The sequence below is a fragment of the Typopeltis vanoorti genome, chromosome 16 (genome assembly GCF_054136105.1).
Source record: "Typopeltis vanoorti isolate ZY-2024b chromosome 16, IOZ_Tvanoo_1.0, whole genome shotgun sequence".
Classification (NCBI taxonomy): domain Eukaryota; kingdom Metazoa; phylum Arthropoda; class Arachnida; order Uropygi; family Thelyphonidae; genus Typopeltis; species Typopeltis vanoorti.
Genome location: NC_143564.1, coordinates 35,507,999 through 35,530,925, shown reverse-complemented (window position 1 = coordinate 35,530,925; position 22,927 = coordinate 35,507,999). Strand labels below are relative to the sequence as shown.

At 34.4% G+C, this 22,927-nt stretch overlaps 1 protein-coding gene across 7 annotated transcripts in view; it reads left to right on the top strand.

Moving 5' to 3' along the window:
- Nucleotides 1-22,927, top strand: part of Spt20 (transcription factor Spt20 homolog) — a 444,696-nt gene that overhangs the window by 336,830 nt on the left and 84,939 nt on the right. For 6 of the 7 annotated variants that reach the window (XM_090405995.1, XM_090405992.1, XM_090405994.1 and 3 more), the window contains exon 19: nt 5,361-5,524. In XM_090405995.1, the coding sequence (XP_090262121.1) occupies nt 5,361-5,524 (164 nt within the window). The remainder of the gene's footprint in view (nt 1-5,360; nt 5,525-22,927) is intronic. The other variant, XM_090405996.1, reaches the window with a different exon arrangement.

The following is a 22,927-nucleotide window of genomic DNA, read 5'->3' as shown; positions in this document are numbered from 1 at the left end:
TAAATTTGAAAAGCAATGACAGATCTGTGTGATGTTACAAGAGAATTTGAATAGATTAGTGCTATGGACAGATGAATCAGGATGCCATTCATATGAAATGTCATTACATATGAAATCTTTCACTTTAACCATAGATGATGGAATGAGGTGTATTGTATTAAAGTATTTGATCTCTCACATCCATCTTGCTTCATGAAGTGGAGGAGATAAAAGATCTGAGGGGTATTGTTAGATAGTTGTAGTCCAGGAGATACATTGCAAAAGTTTTGAAGGTTAATCAGAAAATTGCTGGTATATTGCTAAGGACACTGACAAGTAGAGATAAGTAGATGATAATAACTTTGTATATAGTGTTGTCATTTGATACCTGGATTTCTGTGCATATGACTGGTAATGTGTCTTGGTGATAAAGGAAATGTGAGAAAGAGAGAGCAAACTCCAGTCAGTGAGTTACTGTGATTGTCTCAGCACTGTAGAATATTGAATATGGGGATAGATTGAGAAAATATATTTCACACAGTTGTCTATCTTAGCATGTAGGAGGAGAGGGGAAGAGGGGGTAATATAATCAAAACATATAAATTGGTGAGCGAAACTCGTTACATAAACGCAGGAGAAATATTTCATAGAGTAATGGTTGTGGGAGAGAAAACCATCTCTGGAAGCTGCATACATGTTAGTAAAGAAATGAATAACACTACACAATGTGCCCATTAAGTAATGAGACAATCATTATATCAAAATGAACTATATTTGGAATTGTCAATTATACAGAAATCATCTCTCTCCAACTCCACATAATGTTTACATCTGTCATACAGGTATTTAAAGGCATGGTGGAAGTCCTGAATGGGAACCTCCTTCATTGTCTGGGTCACAATGTGCTGTATGTCCTCAGCTTCACTGTAGCTCTCCCCTTTCAAAGCACACTTCATCTTTGGGAAGAGGAAAAAGTCAGCAGGAGCCAAATCTGGAGAATGGGGGGGGGAGGATATTTGATCGCATAGATTGACTTTGAATCCAGAAACTGCTTCACTGACAGTGCACAGTGTGTGGGTGCATTGTCATGCAACAGAAATCAATTGTTGTTGCAGAACAGTTCTTTCCTGACATGTCCCATGTGGACATGGTGACTTTGCATTACTCCTAAATAATACTGACCATTCACTGTGTTTCCCTCAGGAACAAATTTGCAGTGGAAAATTCCAGCAACATCAAAAAAAAAAAAAAAAAAAAAAAAAAATGTCTATTGTCTCTTGAGACATGATTTTTGCAACCTGACTTTCTTCTGCCAGGGGAGAAGACATTCCATGCTCTGGTGTTTTGTTTCCGGTTCAAAATGAAAACATCACCTTTCATCACTGGTGACAATTCTTTGCAACACATCATGATCTTGATCAACTGCATGGATGAAATTTTGACAACATGCAACCCCATGCTCTCTCTATTCATGTGTCAACATTTGCGGCACAAACCTCGAAATCCTCCTCTTCTGCAATTCTCTTTCTAAGATTACACTGACCATTTCCTTACTGACATCAAGCTGTACAGCGAATAGCCTAGTGTTATTCACCTGTCGTGGGAAGCAATATCCCTAGCTTTCACCACATTTCCATTTGTCTGTGCAGAAACTGGCTGTCCATAGCACCATGCTATGGACAGCCAGTTTCATCCTCCAGGGATTTCCTCCTCTCTTTAAACATTGAAAATCAGTGTAACACCTGTGCACAGTTCAAACATTGTCATAATTTTTTTTTTAGGTTGGTACTTCTGTAGCAGTTTTTCCTAATTTGCAGTGAAATTTTATCACAGCTCTTTGCTCCATGATGCAACTTCTGACATGCTCTACTCACACTTTCTTACTTCAATGGTTGTCACACTAAAACCTCTGCGTCACCCAACTCGAAAGTTGCACCTGCGATTCCAACTCACTCCAGCAGTCAAAGCTATAAACATATTTGTTACTTTTATTCAAAGAGCTGTCCTGTAAAAAATCAATCTCATTACTTAATGGACACACTGTGTATGTTTTTTGCATGGAGAATAGTGAATGAGTGAAAACCATTGCTAGAGTGAATACAGCTCCAAATGTGTTTGGGATGAGATAAGATATAATGTTATTCTGCTAAAGAAGAGGACTGTCTACTTGCATTTATGAACTCATTTTCATTAAGTGAACAAAAACACATGCTGCCTCAAGTAATTATCTCTCAGTAGGTGTATAAATTTCATTTCCTTCCCCATAGTTTCAGCTGTGTACTTATTTTATTACTATTCCAAACTTTATTTAGCTTTCCTATGACAGACCAACCTAAACCTATTCCATGATTTATTGTTTTCATATAATTTAGATCTTCAGTGATCCCAAATAGTTAAAATGAGTTACTTGTGTGGTATCTCAGAGTCAATCTTCTGACTGCATGGAGGCTTGGAAATAACTATGTATATTTTTATTCCAGTATTTTTCATGTTAAATTAAGAATGTCATGAGAAAATTTGGAGAAAAGGCAGATCCGATAATAATTGAATATATGTGCTCGTGAACTTGTCTTTACTGACATGTTCCAACATAAAAATTGGGCAATCCACCCGAAAAGAATCAATAAATAGTTATATCAGTTATTGTTGACATTAATAACTTCATGCTGGTTTAGGATACAAGAACATGCAGATTTGAAATAACTAATCACCATCTAGTTTTCATCCGGGTAAACATTAGCATCTCATTGAAGAGAAAAAAACATTCATAAAATTTTGAAAAGCAAGCAAAGTTGTGAACAACTATCATCACTAAAATCAAATACAGTAATCTCTTGATAAATGCAGTTAACACCACATTAAATGAAATTGCATTAATTATATATGATATTCAATGTAAAAAAATTATAATTGGTTCATAGACTCAAAATATTTGCTGAATTTTTTTTAAACCACATGTTTTTACCATTTTTTAATTTGACTATAACTGTAAAGGTGAATAAAAATAATTGAATAATTAGAAGTTGATTACTTGCAACAGAAAACTACGTATGTTTGTTTGATAAATATTTTCACAGGACAGTTTGTACCATCTTTTTTTCTTTTTCTGCGCATACAATTGATGGTAGCAGGTGAAAAATTTCTTTAAGTGTTGACAGAATTGCATGCTTCACTCAATGTTAGGATCAACATCTATAAGTTGTTTGAGCATTTTTAAAATGTGGAACATTGCATCAAATTATTTTACATATCTCTTCCACCTACACTCTGCTTTGCAGTTTGTGCCATTTGCATCTTCATATGCATGCTGACCATCTAAGTGTTAAAATCATCATTACTAAGTCTCTGAATGCAATTCAATTAATTTACAAACACCTCCCTTCATGGTTACATGGTGACCAGTATTTATTATTAAAAAAAATTATGGAAACAACTGCTGTGTTATTGCAAACAGTTGCAGTGTATTTCATCTAAATTCAATACTCTTCCATTGTTAGTTATTTCTTCAGTGGCATTATTCTTGGAGAGGTCAACAGAACCATTTACATAGTGCAGCAGAAAAACATATGTGTTTTTGCTGCTACTTTTCTTTTTTTCCTGTATTTTTTATTTTTCCTGCCTATATTCTTTGCTGTACTACTTCTGAGTCTTTTTTTACTATCCTATCTTCCAGACCACCACTGTCCGGGATAGCCCTAGCATTCCACTCCAAAGTGCAGTTATTAATTCTCTATCTGCTCCATAGCTCCATTCAAATTCTCCTGCAGCCGATAGTGCACATAATATTACATGCTTTCAATTGAATTTTTATTTTTAGTGGTTTCCTATAATTGTATTGACAATGTCTATGAACCTTAGCTGAATATTTTTGCAAATAAAGATGTTAAAATTAAATGTAAGTGGTTCTGGTAATAATATTTTATGATAAACTTCAAATTGGGTGAACAGTTATAACCAAACATATTGCATTATATCATAAATTATTTCTTAACTGTCATGATACAATTCCTCTAAATGTTTAGTTAGTCTTTTCTTGATGAAAATACCTTTTATTTTCTTGACAGTCATTAAAAATCTTGGTGATTAAATATCAAATATAATAGAAATGGGCCAGTTAAATTGTCTATTAACTAAAATACTCAAATCCTTATATTTATTAATATAACTTAGCATGCTTATTTTGCTAAGAAGTACCCCCACCCCCAATTTTTGAATGTGCTGACGTGTAATTTTGTGATTTTAGTTGTGATTTAATGAGTAAAACTATTATGACAGATATACACTTTTTGAAACACATACCTTGGAATTGACCTAGAGTTATTCATGTGTCTATCTTCATAACTTTGAAATTTATAACTTGGAATGTAACTAAGATAATACTATCATTGATAAATTGTTTAGAAGCATAAGAAATCGAACAACCATGAAATAATAAATTACATAAGCATTAAACACGAATATAATTCATATATGTTCATATATGTAAAAATTAAACATGAAGCGTTAAAAATATGCGGGCAAAAATTAAAACACCAGAAAAGGAATAATGTGAATACTGTGGAAACTTGAAAAGAATGAACGAATAAAAATGATGTTACATGATTACAGTGTATGAGCTGTTTCGATGGGGCATCATCTTCAGAAGTGCAAAGAGCACTCTACTGAGGGAAAAAGTGAGAGAACAGATGAAAAGTTTCATCTATTCTCTATCGATCCATTCTCAGTTTGTTTTAATTGGACAGTTGGAGGGGCATGAAGCTAATAAATGCAAATGTGCACTTGCAAACACAACTAAACAACTTTCTAATCAACAAACTTGCATATAATGCAAGTTTGTTGATTAGAAAGGCTGTAGATCTGCTTCAGTATGCATTGATATGTTCACTGTATGAGGAGTTGCATTTTTTATGAGAAAAATTTTCCTGGGGTATTTAATATGATAATTAAGTATAGTACTAATTATTGAATCATGTCTCCTTTCATCTTTGCCCATTCACTGTAAGTTTTGAGACCATGTTTGGTCTCTAGTACATGGTTCCTGGGTTATATAATCCTTAGTTCTTCCATGGTAATAAAGAAGAATAACAACAAAAAATAAAAAAATACACAATAGGTTTATGATTTTTCATGAGTGTGATTCACATAATGAAAAAAAAAAGAGAGTTCTGATGTAGGAGAATAATACTAATCTGTTTATATTGGATGTGACCAAAACATTTCAAAAATTTATATACATATAACCAAGGCATATTAAATAATTCTAGATAATGGATTAAAGTATTACCAAAAACCAGTACTTTTAAAATTTTTGCAGCCTGTTTATTTCATTGAGAAACAGAGATATTATATTATTGAACTAAATTAAAGTTTTATCTATCTAGCAGCAAATAGTCCTCCTGTTTCTAGTGATTCCACATTATCAACAAAAGGCTCAACTGGGTTAAACAGGTCATCTAATGAGGCACTTTCACCCCCTGGAAACATACCAACAAGTGTCAATATTAGTGGATTAGGACTACCTCAGAATATAGGCTTACACAATTTGGTAGGTAGTTTCTTATGTATAGTAATATAATGATGTTATTTCTATTATTCGGTGGCTTCAAATCTGTGCAGTATACTATACTTACATAAAGGAATGGGAACGATATTGTAATTTGATGATTCTTCAAATAGGATTTCCAGCAGAATCGTAATTCATGTCTAGCATTCTTTGCCTTTACACGGATCATTCAATTTCATACATCACAAATATTTCAGGTTTTCTCCCCAAAATTGAAGACTTAAGCTTTGTGCCTTCTAATATCATGTTAGGTTTTGACATCACCTCCATCTTTACTAATATACCTCTGGCTGACATTCTGGAATATTTGTCTCCAGATTTTCTGAACTGATACAATGAATATCTATTCATATTTATTTAACACTAGACATTTCACTTTGAATAATATGCTTTATAAACAACTTGAAGGGCAGTCCATTGTACCCTATTCTGGCAAACTATTTTTTTTTTTTTTTTGGAGTATTTAGAAAAAACTTAACATCTGCACATTTAAAACCATCACCGTAGATCAAATACTTTTGACATTTTTGCTGTATAGAAACAAACATATGATCACAAATTGCAATTATTTCTACACAAAAGTCAGTATTTGTCATCTCCAAATTGAATTTACCTTCAAAAAGGAATCACAAGAAGTATTCGAGAGTAAACTAAAGGTTCTGTTTCTACATTTTTATTAAATTATTTAAGGAAGCCATGTGCTCTAGCCTTTTGCACATTATCCATCTCAAAATATGGAATAATTAAGTCTTACTTAACAAGAACTTGTAACATAAATTAAAGATACCAAAAAATTATATATTTGGTTTAATCCATTATCCAAGTGTAAGCAAACAAAGTTTACACCTGAAGTATCTTTCAGGACTGGGGCAACTTGTGGCAAAGCTGGTATGACTTCACATCACTTGCCTTAATATCCCATAATGCAAAACACATCTCCTTGTGGACATGTATAATGCTATGCATTATGGGAAGGGTCACTACCCAGACCGATTTCAACCTTTATTGAGGTCTCATCAGTGGGAGCCAGACCCAGAGGTGAGATACCAAGGTTGAAGTAATGCAGAAGTCATATTTTCCTATATGATTGGCTAAAAGGCATCACACTTTATTATTAAAATACTCTGGATTAGAGATAGATATTGTTTAAAGTTTTTCACTTGGTTATATTATAAATTAAAGATACCAAGAAATTATATACTTGGTTTAATCCATTATCCAAGTGTAAGCAAACAAAGTTTGCACCCGAAGTATCTTTCATGACTGGGACAACTCATTCCACCTTTACCACGAGTTGCCTAAGACTTGCACTACTTTGTGGGTCACCCAGACTTACACTAATTGCAGGCGCAAACTTGACTTACTTGTGAGATCATTATCAACCACCCTAATCTAAAGAATAATGATGGTCTAAAAATCCCATATATATGGAAGGCATATATTTGTCCCATGAATCCTTCCTGTCTAAGAACAACTATAAACAGGACTAGAAAATCCAGGATCCTAAATCTAAAATAACAATTTTAATACTAAAAAATAGGACATCACTGTTAAAGAAAAAATCTATAAGAAAGAATGTTTATTCATGTTGTAATTTATAAATATTTTTTTTTTTTTAAATCAAAAATAACAATTTTTATTAATAGAAATAGGACATCACTGTCGTGACGTGTTCTCTTGACGTTCGAATCCGCCATCTTGCTAAAAGTCACTTTCATAAAATAAAGGAAAACTAATTGCAAATTAATCACTGATCTAAGGGTAGAGAAATTTCTATTATACTGTGCCACTCTATCCTTAGATAAGTCTATATGAATTAGTAGGATTAATTCAAAATTAGTTAGCAGTCTTTTCACTCATTCAGGCCGATGGTATTTATTTTCTTTCCTTCTGGGATTCCCACTAGATCCGAATTTTTGTGAACGGTGCAGTAAAAAGAAATTCAGGCAAACACAATATTTAAATTAACAAACAAAACATTTAATATATGGTTATATAACAATTACATAAATTCCACTTCTAAATATGACAAACCAGTCAAGTTAGCATATCAAATCAAGTCATTCATATTAATCCAATCTTCCAAACTTTCACATACAAATTCACAGTTTCAGAATCACAAAGTTCCTATACCTAACTTATTACAATAGAAATTCTTAATTAATCAGTTTCCTTGTATCTCTCAACTACACTCTACGATTGACTCATAACAGGCACTAACCATGGCAGATATCATTTCAATGTCTATATTTTCAACTCTCAGCCTCGATGGTATGCTACAGTTAATGTTAGAAACAGCGCAACGGAACTAATACTTAAATCTTCATACACTGAAATAAACTAATATGACTGTCCTTACCAGAAATAATCTTCAGTACTTCCAATATTTTGTGAGCACACTTTCAAATTGTATTTATCACACTTGCGAGACACTAAATAACTAAAACATTACTAGTCGCGCTTCAAAAACTCCAGATAACAACTATAAGGTACATTAATTATTCTTATTTTTCATTCATCAGCTAGTTTAACTCTGTACAATTCCTTTTTTCGTAGTATAGAAATAAGTCGTAATTGTAGACTGACTGGATTTATTCAGAATTCTTCGTTGAATGTCCAGTTCTCTAATTATCCGATTACGGCAATAATTTTCTTTTATTACTACGGCTGATTTTGCTTTCAGCCAACTATAAGATTCACTTATAAAAAAAATATCTACTCAACTCCTATTCTTAGGAATCTTTTAATTACTACTACTTCTTTAGTTTACTTCCTTGCTACCTTATAGTTCCAAAGTTCCCTTCCGACTCCCTACTTACTACTCCGTATCTATTTTCTCTTCTCCTCTACAAACGCTCCCTTCACACGCGCTCGTTTATTTCCACGCGTCTCTATGACAACCGATAGACGTAAACATTCTCGCGAATGTTACATTAGGTTATATAACTACATTCAGTTATTACATAACTTTAACTTTCATGAAAAGAATAAATAGAATATTTGCATTCCAATAAATGCGTAGTTAAATTACAAATATAAGTTCTTACAATATTGACAAAATAATAAATAAAACAGCTTAATAATATTTAATACAGAATCTATTTACCATTAAAACATTTCTTTGATTAAGCAATTAAATATTTGACATAATTAAGGTAGTTATATGATATCAATTATAATTTATGTTATTTACATCAAATAATATTTACAAATATAGTTCTTGTGACGGAAAGTCATGTTGGATTCTGAATCAAACAACATTTATTCTATTTTCTACATAATTAGAATCCAACATTTATTTTAATTAATAATTAATTAATTATTATAATTAATGATTTATTAGAATTAATTAATAGAAATAGGACATCAATGTTACTGGAAGGAAAACCATCTGTAAGCAAGAATGTTTATTCATGTAATCATAAATTAAATCTAGCTTGATGTTTTTTTTTTTTTTTCACTAGAGGTAATGCCAGTGAGTAGCATATGATCAAATCATTGTTTCTCTAGCATATGGTTTAAAATGTAACGCAGCGTGTCTTGTATATTTATGTATGCTCCAGATGATAATCTTGATATGATGATTGAAACTTCGGGATAATAAAAAGAGTTATTTTAACACAGTTGTAGAATCCATAGTTTCAAAAATGAATGCTGATCACTACTGTAACCATTTTTTATAAATGTTTGGTTGATGATCTTGTATTCCTGGTTTAGAGCTTGTTCATTAGAACAAATAGATTCAGCTCTGTGTTTAAGGGTGCTTATGACACCTAGTTTTTGTGTTGGGTGGTGGTAAGAATTTTTGTGTATGTATTGGCCTGTGTGTGTAGGTTTGCGGTAGACCGAGAAGGAGAATGTTTTTAACATTCAACAGTAACCGAAGGAAATTATATTATAATAATCAGAACTGTACAAATCCAGAAGAATATTAATACATGAGGACTTTAACAGTTTATTGTAGTTGTATTTTTTCTTTTTTTTTTAATTTATTTATTTTTTAATTAATTTTTTTTAAAATATTTATTTATTTTTTAAAATTTTATTTTTATTTTATGCTAGAGCATGTATGTAGCTTGGTTCCTTTATACGCATGTATCCTTCTGATGATGACCTTGATACAGGGGTCGAAACGTGAAGTGTTATTTTATTAATAATTAATAAAATAATCTTTTCAACATGTGTTTTTGTGTCCCTAAATTTATAGGGACAAATGAACACACATGATCACCACTTACTTAAAAGAAAGAAACAAACTTTGTTTGCTTACACTTGGATAATGGATTAAATCAAGTATATAATTTCCTCGCATTTTTAATTTATAATATAATCAAGTAAAAAACTTTCAACAACTTGTAACATATGCTCCTCTAAAGCACTTCTCTAACAGAAAATCTCTATTAATTAAGCATTATTTGTTTCTCATAGGCTGCAATGTAAAAGAAGCTAACCTTTCCTCTCCAATTTTGTTTAAGGAGCTGTGCCTTAGCTTTGCACTAATCTCATATTCTTAACAATGTGAGAGTAGTGTCATAATTTTGTCATTTATGCTGTCTGTTTACTCTCCTAATTTTTGTTAAAACTCTCATATAGTCACTACCCTTGATCAACTGTTTTATTTTTAATCCAACTCTGAGATCCAGAAGTTAAAATTGTTTTGAACTCTTCTTTTATGCCTCTGTTTAAAATCAGAGTTCTGTTTTATAATTCTGGCTGATTTCTTTCTTGCTCCATATATATTTATTCAGTTGCCTCTCTACCATATCAATTTGTGCTGGTTCTGTTTATTTCCATGTTTAATTTTAAATCTTCACTAAAAATTTGTATGTAACTGCAATATTTTAAGTTGTTTTCTTGATTATCCATTGAGAATACAGTTGATTTTTTCCACAATCCTCCCCATTTTCTTAGTATTTGTTTTTTTTTATTACCGATTTTCATGCCAAATTTATTATATCTATTATTTGGTTTAGGAGACTTGATATATTTAAGAGTATATCATCATCTGCATAAAGTGAATAGCTGAATGGAATATTTTCAACTTGCCTTTATAATGTAATATGTGTGTATATATATATATATATATATATATATATACAGGGCTTTTTTTTTTTGAGATGGAATGATCCAGAACACATTCCAGTAAACTTTTAGGACTTTAATGGGTCCATAAATACATATTTTATAAGTATTTCAAAACTTGGACTGCCTCCATTATGGTTGCTGATAAAGTAAATCAAGGATCATCTTTGGTTCATCCAATCTAGTGCTTCCATCTTGTGTTGTTGACACTGAACCTCGAAGATAGAAGTTCTCGATTAGAATCGATAGTCGGCCGAAAGTTACGGTAGTAACTGGAAGCGAAACTTCTATGTGAACAAGCATACAAGCAGACGTTCTCTACGCAAGTAGAGTCACACTTTTACAATGTGAGTGAGTGAGGTTAATGTGTTTCATAGAAGTTTTACGTGATGAATAGTAAAATACAATTTTTCTCTTCCGCTCCCGCAACTAAAAAGTTAAAGCTCAAGAACAGTAAGTGTAGTGATAGGGCAAAAACAGACCAAATGGACAGTGATACAAAAACTGGAGGGATAAAACATGTGGCTGCTACGGTTGCTACAACGACGACTATGACGAGGAAAGATACACAAGAAGATCTGGCCAACTGTTGGACTCTAGACCAAAAAGCTGATTTTTGCAACAAACATGAATGGCTATTGGTGGAGAACAAAAACATTGGCTGTAAAATATATAAGGAAGTCGCAAGTTTGGGAGTAGAAAGGAATAAGCAGGGTATGAATATTTCAAAGCCATGGGCAAATATTCAAATTTCTCATTATGGTAGGAATAAAAAAGAGCAAATGATTTCACTACGTAAAAAAAATTCACAATCATAAGAACAGTTCAGCTCACATTGCTGCCGCTAAAATTATAGAATCTGCAAAAGAAGGAAAACTGAAGGTAGCTCATTCAAAAGCATTTGAACATGAGAAAGAAGTCACTTGTAGAATCTTCAGAACAGCATATAAAGTTGCAAAGAAAACCCAGGCTTTCAATGACTTTGAATCAGAAATTGATCTCCAAGAATTGAATGGCAGTGACATGCGTTGAATTCTACATTCTACAAAGCTTGTATGAATATAACAAATCATATTGGAACTGAATTAAAAAATCCTTTTTAAAAAATAATAGTCAAACTGTGAGATTTCTTTTTTGATTGATGAAAGCACCACTATTAGAGCCAGTTGTCATCATTAATAATATATGTACGCACAAGCTACCTGATATGGATCAACACACAAGTATTTTTATTGACATTGTATAGTTAGAAAATGTATCTGCACAAGGTATTTTCCATAGCTTGATGAATACCCTTAATGAATTGGGAAACCCCAATTCATTATAATCAAATAATGATGATTATTTGAAGAAAAATCTTTACCATTGCCTGTGATGGAACAGCTGTGATGTTGGGTATGAAAAAAAAGGAGTAGTGGCTTTGATTAAGGAATGTTATCATCACATTTTGGTTTGGCATTGTGCCAACCATAGACTCGAACTCTCTGTTGGTGATGTTGTAAAAAAAGACTTCCCAGAACAAATCAACCACTTCGAGTCATTTCTTGACGAACTTCACTGTATCTATCACTAGTCACCCAAAAATGTCAGAGAACTAGGCGAAGTAGCTGAAGATCTTGACAAGGAAATCTTCAAAATTGGAAGAGTTTTAAGTACACGTTGGGTGGTTTCTAGTTTTAGAAGTGTTTCCGTGGTGTGGAAAGATTATGAAGCACTTGTGGCTCATTTTACAGCAGCAAAACAAGATGAAAGCAGGGACAAGTCTGAAAGAGTAATGTATGAAGGCCTTTTGAAGAAAATAACAAGTGTTGATTTTGTTTTGATCTTGGATTGATGTGTGATGCCCTCCAAGAATTGTCAGAGCTTAGTGTTGAACTGCAAGCAAGGGATATTACACTCTACAAAGCTCATAGCAGTATATCAAGGCAGATTCGGCTGTTTGAAGACAGGAAAGTCAATGGTAGGCCTTTTATTGTGAAGCTGTACAAACAGTTGAAAATCTGAACTCTAAAGGAGTGACTTTGGAGAAGAAGGTAACCAGTCAATCAACAAATGTAAATAAATTGGAAATTTGGAATAGAAAATTGCCTTCTATCTGCAGAAGAGATGCAAATTCCAGAATGGACAAAAGTGTTGTATCCAGAATGTTGGCCAAATGATGCTGAAAGGAATGTTACTTTCGGTGAGACTGAAGTGGAGAGTTTGTGTAAGAGGCTAAGAATTCCAGAACGACAGGTTGTTTTTGTGAATTCCTGACAGAGAAGAAAATGCCTCTGCACTATTGCAGTTAATAAACACTATTAACAGCATCCCCATTTCTACTGCTGAATATGAGCGTGGCTTTTCCCAGCTGAACCTGATTATCACACCGACAAGAGCTTCTCTACAAATGAAGACCGTGAGTACACTGATGTTCATCAAGCTGGTTGGGCCTCCTCTGCCTGTTTTTCAATCCTTACCATATGTTATTTCCTGGTTCCTGAAAGGCAGATATCTAGCAACAGGCACGAAGAGTAAGGAACGAACTCATGAAAATGGCAACACCAGTGTGATGAGCCCAATTTGGAAGCTATTGTGAAAATGAAGGTATTTTTTAAGCTTTTTTTCACCTTTGCTTTAATGTTTAAGGTTTTATTTCCATTTAATATATATATAATATCCTGGGTGTTTAAGGATCAAAGCTGTATAGCTGAGAGGAGACCTCCACATAGCCTTTAAAGGAATGCGGAGAACCGATCAGGGCTTCTGACCTAATGTCCAATCCTCACCTTCTCGTGGTGCACCCTGTTAGGTATCTACTTTGATACTGAACGAACGAGGATGGGCTGGCAATTTGGGATTTAGCCGACCAAATTGTATTCTTATTGGTAAAACCAAAATAAAAAATGATGGTACAACATGACAAAATTTCATGCTGGCTGGGGCATTGCCCAGTAAAACAAGGCCCCCGTTGTTTTCACCAGGGAACCAGGGCGAACAGCGAAAAGTCAGCTATTGAAACAAATCTGAAAACACACCCCAACTCAACAGCACTAGAGTTAAAGATCGGTACTATCAATATAAGAAGTCTGAATGGCAAAGAAATGGAACTAGCTGAGGAATTAGATAAGTACCAGATTGACATAATAGGGGTGACTGAAACAAAAAAGACCAAAACTGGTGAGATCTTTCTGAGCAATAAATACAAAATGTTATATTCAGGCAATGGCAATCGAGCAAAAGAAGGAGTAGCCATAGTATTCAACACAAAATAGGAGGCTAATCTTCTTGAATGGCAGTCAGTCTCAAGTAGAGTAATGTGGGCAAATATCAGAATGGGGAACTGGACAGTGAGACTTATTTGTGCCTATAGTTCCACAGAAGGTTCTACTGTGGAAGCGGAGGAATTTTTTGAGGCTTTAGAAAAAGCAACTGATACAATGAAAAAGGAAAAGTTGGTCCTTGTTGGGGATCTAAATAGCAGAGTAGGAAATGATTGTGAGACATACAAAAATATTTTGGGAAAATTTGGAGAAAAGAGCAAAGCTAATAATAATAGCAAATATCTGTTGGATTTCTGCTCAGGACATGGACTGGTTAATACTAACACCATGTTCCAACATAAAAATGTGCACAAATTCACATGGAGAGAAGAGGCGAGGAATAAGAAAAGTCTCATTGACTATGTTATTGTTGATAGTGATGTTTTCCCCACTGGTGCAGGACACCAGAGTGTAAAGAGGATTTGAAATTGGAGGTGATCACTATTTAGTCTTGAGCAGGATAAAATTGAATTTCATATTGAAAAGAATAACATGTAAGAAAGTGTTAAAGCGAATAAAAGTTGAGCAGCTCTCAGATGTCAACTATAGACTAAAATACACAAAGATTATTGAAGGAAAAATGAAAGAGTTTGAGAACAGGAATCAGACCTTGGATATTCAGTGGCAAGCTTTGAAGAAAGCCCTGATTGACTCAGCTAGAGAGGCATGTGGTGAAGTTGTCTGCAAGGATAGAAAAATTAGAACTCCATGATGGACACAGGAAGTTAAAGAGGCAGTAAAGGAAAAGAAGAAAGCATATCAAAAGTTCCTGGCAAATAACTCAGCTTGTGCTCTTAAAGAATACAGAGACAAATGCAAGAATGCTAAACACTGTGTAAAACTAGCTAAACAAAAGTCATGGGAGGACTTTGGCAAGAATATAGAAAATAAATATCAAGAAGGTGGTAAAATATTCTGGAGGTTGTTGAAGAAGCTTAGAAATGGAGGAAAGAGTGCTGTAAAAGGAGTTCGAGATGATAAAGGTGACATGAAAATGGAAGAAAAGGATATCCTTGAAGTATGGAGTAATTACTTCTCAAAATTTGCTAAATGAAACAAGCAGTGATGACAGCACAGTGGTAAAAAACACTCAACAGGCATACAGTCAGGAATATATATCCATACTTGAAGTAGAAAAAGCCATCAAAGGCTTAAAATGTTGAAAGGCAGCAGGAGTGGATGATATTCGACCAGAAATGCTGAAGTATGGTGGTATAAAAGTCTTACAGTGGCTGCACTGCATAGTTCAGAAAGCCTGGACAGAGGGACGAATTCCTGATGATTGGAGCAGAGCTCTCATAGTACCTATATATAAAGAGGGAAATAAAACTGAATGTGAGAATTACAGAGGTATTTCCCTACTAAGTGTTCCTGGCAAAATCTATGCAAGTATACTTGAGAAATGATTGAGAAGAATTGTGGAAGAAAAGCTTGGTGAAGAACAAGCTAGATTCAGGCCAAATAGAGGCTCTCAAGATCAGATCTTCACTTTACGACAAATAGTCGAGAAAGCATGGGAATATAACAAAGATCTGTATTTAAGTTTTGTTGATTTGGACAAGGCATATGACAAGGTGCCAAGAGAGAAGTTATTCAGTACGCTAAAGTTATATGGTGTCAATGGGGCATTATATCAAGCAATACTTAGTCTTTATTTGAGTTGTAAGTCAGCAGTTAGAATTGAAGGAAGTACAGGAAGATGGTTTAATTTTAAATCTGGTATGAGACAAGGATGTACATTATCCCCTCTGTTATTCATTATCTATATGGATCACATTATGAAGGAAAGTGGTATTAAACAGGATATCAAAATTGGAGATGTTAATGTCAACTTTATGAGGATGATGTTATACTTCTAAATAAATCTGCTACAAGTAGATTCTCTGACTAAATTGAATAACTGTTGTAATAGATATGGTATGAAGGTCAGCAATAAAAAGACAAAGACGATGAAAATAGGCAGAATCATTGAAAATGTCAACTGTGTTGTGAATGGAGAACCTGTGGAACAAGTAAAACATTTCAGCTACTTAGGCACGATTTTTACTGAAGATGGTAAATTGAATATAGAAATAGACAACAGAATCAACAAAGCTGGTATGGTGGGAAGTCAATTGAATAAATTCATATGGAATAAGAGAGAAATTAGTCGGAACACTAAATTAGCTGTATACAAGACAGTGTTCAAACCAGTTTTAACTTATGGATCTGAGAGCTGGGTCAGAAGTAAAACACTTGACCAAAGACTAGAGACCGCAGATATGAGAGCCCTGAGAAAGATTAGAGGTGTGAACAGATGGCATCAATGGAAATATCATATTAAAAACGAGGATATTAGGAAAGAACTTGACATTGTCAGCATCCAGGAATGCATTAACAACGCGAATCTCAGGTGGTATGGTCACTTAAATAGAATGGGAGAGAAAAGATTAGAAAAACAAGTGTTCTCTGCCAGGTTGGCAGCAAAACGACCCAGAGGAAGACCAAGATATAGGTGGATTGATATGGTACAAAGTGCCTTAAACGATATAAATATAAGATCTGATAATGTTGGAGTCTTGACAAGTAACAGACCGATTTGGAGGAAAATTGTAGATAGGAAGTTAGTAATGATGTAATTTTTTCATGTAATTTTATCATATCCTGTACACCCCTTGAGGGTACATGGCAGGTAATTGATGATGATGATATATGATATCCATTTGTCAAAAGTAAAAGACGAGAGCTTCAAAGGTCTGGTATGTTTCGATTTTCTCGTGTTATGAGATGAAATGGTAGAGTTCTGGTAAACTTATATTTAGAAAAAAGCCCTGTGTGTATATATATATATATATATATATATATATATATATATCCTCATCATGCTTGTTAAGGATTTAGGCCTAGAGTGGCTTGTTCCAGTTTAGAAGTCATCATTGAACCTCTTAAGAGGTTTGTAATTTAAGGCTTTCGGGGGATCCTATAACTTCTAGAGAACACGTCCCCTGGGTGGCAGATAGGGGATCCACCAGATATGATGGGGTGGTCCGAATATATTGAATAAGGACTTGTGGACCAACAGGGCCATAAGGGGCAATCATCTTGATTGTAAAGGGAAGTAGCACTCCAATGGTACCCTAGCTGGATCTATCCTTTTCTTCTTCTGCTTTGAGGAAGATCCACTCACTTTAATCTTTCCTATAAGGCCTTATCATCCTACTCTTATTTTATCACCCTTAGGCTATTAGAGTACTCGAGGGCTATGGGGTCATTTAATTTCTGGCCTATATCTATGTCCCCTCTATAATCTACTCTTTCCCCTACAATATACCTTATTCCTCCTATGGGTTTAAATTTGTAAGAAGGCTAGTTCAGAAGCTTTAAGGTAGCAGCCCTACCACTGGACTATCCATTGCCAGACTAGTCACCTGACATGGAGAACATTAATCTACTTTTAAGCCAACAGAGAAGGGTAACTGAAATGAATCTATGGAAAACAACCCTGGAATGGAAAAGGTAAAATGGAAACGACAAAATAAAATATATATAGCAAACTGGAACGTAAGAGGAATAGCATATAAAGAAATAGAATTAAGTCAAATATTAAATGAAAGAAATTTTCAAAATACACACATGCACATTTTTTTTTTTAAACTCATGAGACTCTGCAAGGCCTGTTAGCAAATAAATACTGTATAAGTTGTAATCTGTTGATATTTTTTTTGAAGAGCTCAATGCAAGTGGAAGGCTTGTAGAATCTCAAATGATTAATGGTGTGTCATGTTTTTTTACAAGTTTTGTCTAAAGAAAAAAAAAAATGGAATTGTCATTGTGTGTAAAAGTACTAAAATTCCATGCATGTAATAATTTTATTACCAAACTGTGCTAATCAAATATGTATTGCATGAAATGTGATTTTATCATGTCCCGATGTTAGCACATTTCCAAATATGGAAATCTTGAACCATGTGCATGTGTGCTATTTGAAGTCGGAGCCTATATAAGCTCTCGCTTCTCGAAGGAGAGCATCTTAGAGTTTTTCTAGTCCTGTTCCTTCCCTGGGTCCATCGCCATGTGAAGTCAATTGTCTGTTGCCGAAGCATCTCATGTTAGAAGGTCAGCAAGTCGCCACAGAGAGCTCATTGGAGAAACAACTGAGGCCACCACATTGCCGGGTAATGGAATTCGAAAGTTAAAGTATATTAATGACAGAAGACAGAAAATGGCAGCAAAGAAAGAACAGGCATACAGCCAGAAGAAAAGAGATGCTATCATGTAGACAAAAGAATCTGTACTGAATGAAAATAGTATGTGATATTTAACTCATCGTAAGTACTTATAAAGATATTTAGAAATACTTCTGGACAATTCACATTATGTGTTTAGTTCCAAATCAATTTGTGCTTAGCTAGTATAAATATTCATGATATAGTTGAATAGGTATTTACTATAAGAGTAATCGTACTGCTGTATGTAGTGAATGTAAGTTATTGTCAGTAGAGTATATGCTTGAAAAGTTTAATGTTTAAGAATTAAATATAATAAAAGGTGCAGATAAAGACAAAGAAGACATTAACAAGCTGTTCCAGAGAACTGAGGTAGAAAAATGAAAGAGGAATTGGAGTAGCAGATTGATGAGTCAGAAATTCAACTGTAAAAGGATGCTGTTGCTGGTGGCAGCTGGTGCTTGTGTTATTGTATGTTTAGAAGAAATGGTGGTGGGCATGATTGATAACCAGTTCCAAATGCAGAAATTTACCATAACACCTTTTAGTCTGTTTGTGCATTGTTTATAAGACATTATTGAACTTTATTATGGAGTTCTGTATTAATAGAAATATACTGTAATTGAAATCAGAAACCTAATTGAGTGTGTTATTAATGTATGAAATCACTACAGTGATAGCTTGATTATCAGTATTCTTTCTAACAACCAAATATTCAGTTAACCAATCATTAAATGAGTTAGCATGACAACTGACTTCTGGTATTTGATTTGTCAGCATGATTGTATAATCAAGCAGTTACTGGATTTTCTTTTATTGTGAAGGAAAGCTATTTTTTTCTTTCCATAATTAAGTATAGGTGGTGAGTGTAGTGTTTTTTTCTGTACAATCGTATTTTTAGAAAGTCCTCTGAAAGCATGTTACCAAGGAGGTCCAGAAACTATTTTTAATGAATCTACTTTTGGGAGTAGTTATTCCAAACAGGTAATCTCAGGATCGAACCCCCCCCCCCCCCCCAATTCAAATGTATACTCTAGGTTTGCTTTCTTTAGTGTGTGAGTGTTTTCTTTGGTTTAGTTTTCTTTTGTTTTCTTTCTTTAGTTTGAGAAGCAAATGTTTTCTCCACCTTCTGCTTCTGTTGTGGCAAGAATGGTCAAGTTAAACCCACCTAGCTTTCAGAATGATTTTTTTCTTTTTTAAATCTTTTGTCTCTTAACCATCTTACTTTCCACAAAACTGATATACCACTGAAGTAGCATTAATATAAAATTTAATGTGGTTGTTATATTTCATTCACTATGACAGGGTGGAGTGGTTAATTGGATCATATATTTCAATACAGAACAGTCCATAAATAAAATGAGATTATTTATTACTAAATTACTTAAGGAATTGACAATGTAGATACGAATATAAATTAAATTACACTTTAATAAATATTTCCGATATTTCAGCAATCATGTTGCCATCTTCAAAAGGAACTTACAAAAAAGGCATGTGCACGTAGGCACTACAACACTGTAACTGAGAATGAAGGGATGAAGCTATTGTTCTCCTAAAAGTCCTGATGGTGTCCTCCTAGCAGGCTAAGTAGGTGTTCTTGGCCGTTGGGCTGAAGGTCTGCTGATGTAAGCCTTCCAAATTTGGGGTAGTCTCATACAACCAAATTTGTTGAGGGTTGGAGAGTTTCTTAGGGCTGAGGCTGATTCCATAAATAGTCTTTCGAATTTGTATTTGCTACGGTGTATTACTGTAGCTTTCTTCCACCATATTCTGTGGCGTGTATCCAGAGCATGGTCTGCAAGACCAGAATGGCTGTACTTGTGAAAACAGATGTAGTCCTTGTGTTCTGAAATTCTGATATTCGCTGTCCTGCCTGTTTGGCTGAAGTAAGACAGTTTACAGCTGCAAGGGACCTGATATACATCAAGTAGGTCTAGGGGAAGTGGTTGGTCTTTAGTGGAGCAGATAAGGGATGCCAATTTTCTGCATGGTCTGTAACAAGAGGTCAAGTCATGTTTTTGGCATCCCTTATCCGCTCCAGTAAAGACCAACCACTTCCCCTAGACCTACCTGGTGTATATACCAGGTCCCTTGCAGCTGTAAACTGTCTTACTTTAGCCAAACAGGCAGGACAGCGAATATCAGAATTTTGGAACACAAGGACTACATCCGTTTTCACAAGTACAGCCATTCTGGTCTTGCAGACCATGCTCTGGATACACGCCACGATACGGTGGAAGAAAGCTACAGTAATACACCGTAGCAAATACAAATTCGAAAGACTATTTATGGAATCAGCCTCAGCCCTAAGAAACTCTCCAAACCTCAACAAATTTGGTTGTATGCGACTGCCCCAAATTTGGGAGGCTTACATCAGCAGACCTTCAGCCCAATGGCCAAGAACACTACTTAGCCCGCTAGAGGGCACCATCAGGACTTTTAGGAGAACAATAGCTTCATCTCTTCATTCTCAGTTACTGTGTTGTAGTGCCTACGTGCACATGCCTTTTTTTTTGTAAGTTCCTTTTGGAGATGGCAACGTGACGTTGCCGAAATATCGGAAATATTTATTAACGTGTAATTTAATTTATATTCATATCTATGTTGTCAATTCCTTAAGTGATTTAATAATGCATAACCAATGTATAAGCCTGTCTACAAAAATGAGATTATATTTGAAATTTGCTTTTACTCTTGTACTTTAAATTTACCTTGAAGCAGACTATTTCAAGACATACCTAAAACTGTATAAATCACATTTGCTGTCTTTTTCTACATACAAGAATTTAGTAGTACTGATTATAACTTAACATTGCCTTGTGAAAAGAAAACAGTTTGAAATGAAACATAAACAGACCATATGATTTTGTTGGACAATGCTTAATGATTAGATGAATCTTTCTGTTATTTCTAATAAATTTATTAATATTTCCAATCCTCCAGTGGATCCACTGAACTTATCACAGACAGTATCTTATTTTATATCATAACTGTCACACTTTATCTTCATGAAGTGTGATAAGTATTATATATTGGCACAACAACTGCACTTTGGCAACACACTCCACTCACTCACATACTCCAGGCAAAGAAACAGCTTCTTTATTCTCTTGTTCACAGCACACTTATACACTTTCCAGAGATCACTTCTTGTCCTCCAATCACCCACTACCCTTACATGGTGACTTCATTACATCTATCTAATAAATGCCTCTCACCAGTTTAAAATAAGTTCAGTCATATTTTCTCTTTAGCTTATATCTGCCAAACCTCTTCAAACCACATTCATTAATCTATTTTTTATACTGAGTACTGAGCATTCCACAGTCCTTTATATGGTCTTAATTTCTTCTATTTGGAGCTGCTCTATTTCCTTTTATTATAATTTTCAGGAGATCATATCTGCACAGTGCATTCTAAGTGCAATCTGAATAATGCTTTATACAGTTGCACTATAGTAAACACCATGAAAAGTCCTGACCAAAGAACCATAGACACAATGCTATGCTAAAAGAAATTCACTGTAGTTATTTATTCTTGTGGTCCTTATGAGTTTCCCTACTGAGAGTTGACTGTGCAATGGCACAGTCACATTCTTATTATTGCTTGTAATTATGTTTTTCATTATGAAAGCAATCCTCTGGATGACTTTTGCAGCTGTTGTTCCCCTGTGAAGTGTGATAAGTATTATATTTTGGCACAATAACTGCACTTTGGCAACACATTCCACTCACTCACATTCTCCAGGCAAAGAAACAGTTTCTTTATTCTCTTGTTCACAGCACACTTATACACTTTCCAGAGATGACTTTTGCAGCTGTTTGCAGAGGAAATTAAATGCAGTTTACTATACTCCATCAAACTGCACTTCAGGAGATGAAGCAAGTGAGAGATCTAGGGCTATAGTATAGGGGAACATTATAGCCCTAGATCTCTCACTTGCTTCATCTCCTGAAGTGCAGTTTGATGGAGTATAGTAAGCTGCATTTAATTTCCTCTTGCCAAAGTTGAATTGTTATCCTTCTAATCTTCTCACAAAAATGAGCTTATTCAAATTCTGCTAAAGCGATATCAATTCAGAATTTTTTTTATTATCCTCCAGTAGTTTCATTGTCTACAAACAGATATATATTTTCAAAGCTTAGACTGTGTGTGTGTGTGTGTGTGTGTGTGTGTGTGTGTGTGTGTGTGTGTGTGTGTGAGAGAGAGAGAGAGAGAGAGAGAGTCTGCGCAGTTAGCCTAGTAGCTATGCGCTTTGCAACCATATGCCTGGAAAAGGAGTGTGCTGGGTTCGGTTCCCGTCACCGACATCAGGAGCTTAAGGAAAAATGAAAATTATTATTACCGAGATAAAGAGCCAATAGGCTTCTCTTCAGCGAAGTAAATTTATTCAAATTAAGTGGATATTGAATCCAACATTATTTCTTAGCCGAATAAGAAACTTAAAGATAGTAAATCTATCAAAGAGTTTCATGCCAAAATAGAAAACTATAAAAGTTCGGCGAGTCCAAGCGTAAGCCAACAGGTGGTACATGCTGGGGCAACTCATAGTAAAGGTGGAGTAAGATCCAATCACTGTCCTTAGTATTTTCCCATAATGTAAAACACAACTCCTAGGAGATGTATGCTGTTATATATTATGGGAGAAGGTCACTACCCAGACCGGTTTCGACCTTTTTTGAGGTAGACCTAGAATACTGAGGTTACAGTAATACAAAGCTTATTTCTTTACTGTACGAGTCGTCAAAAAGTGCACTAATAAATTACTGAGATAAAGAGCCAATAGGCTTCAC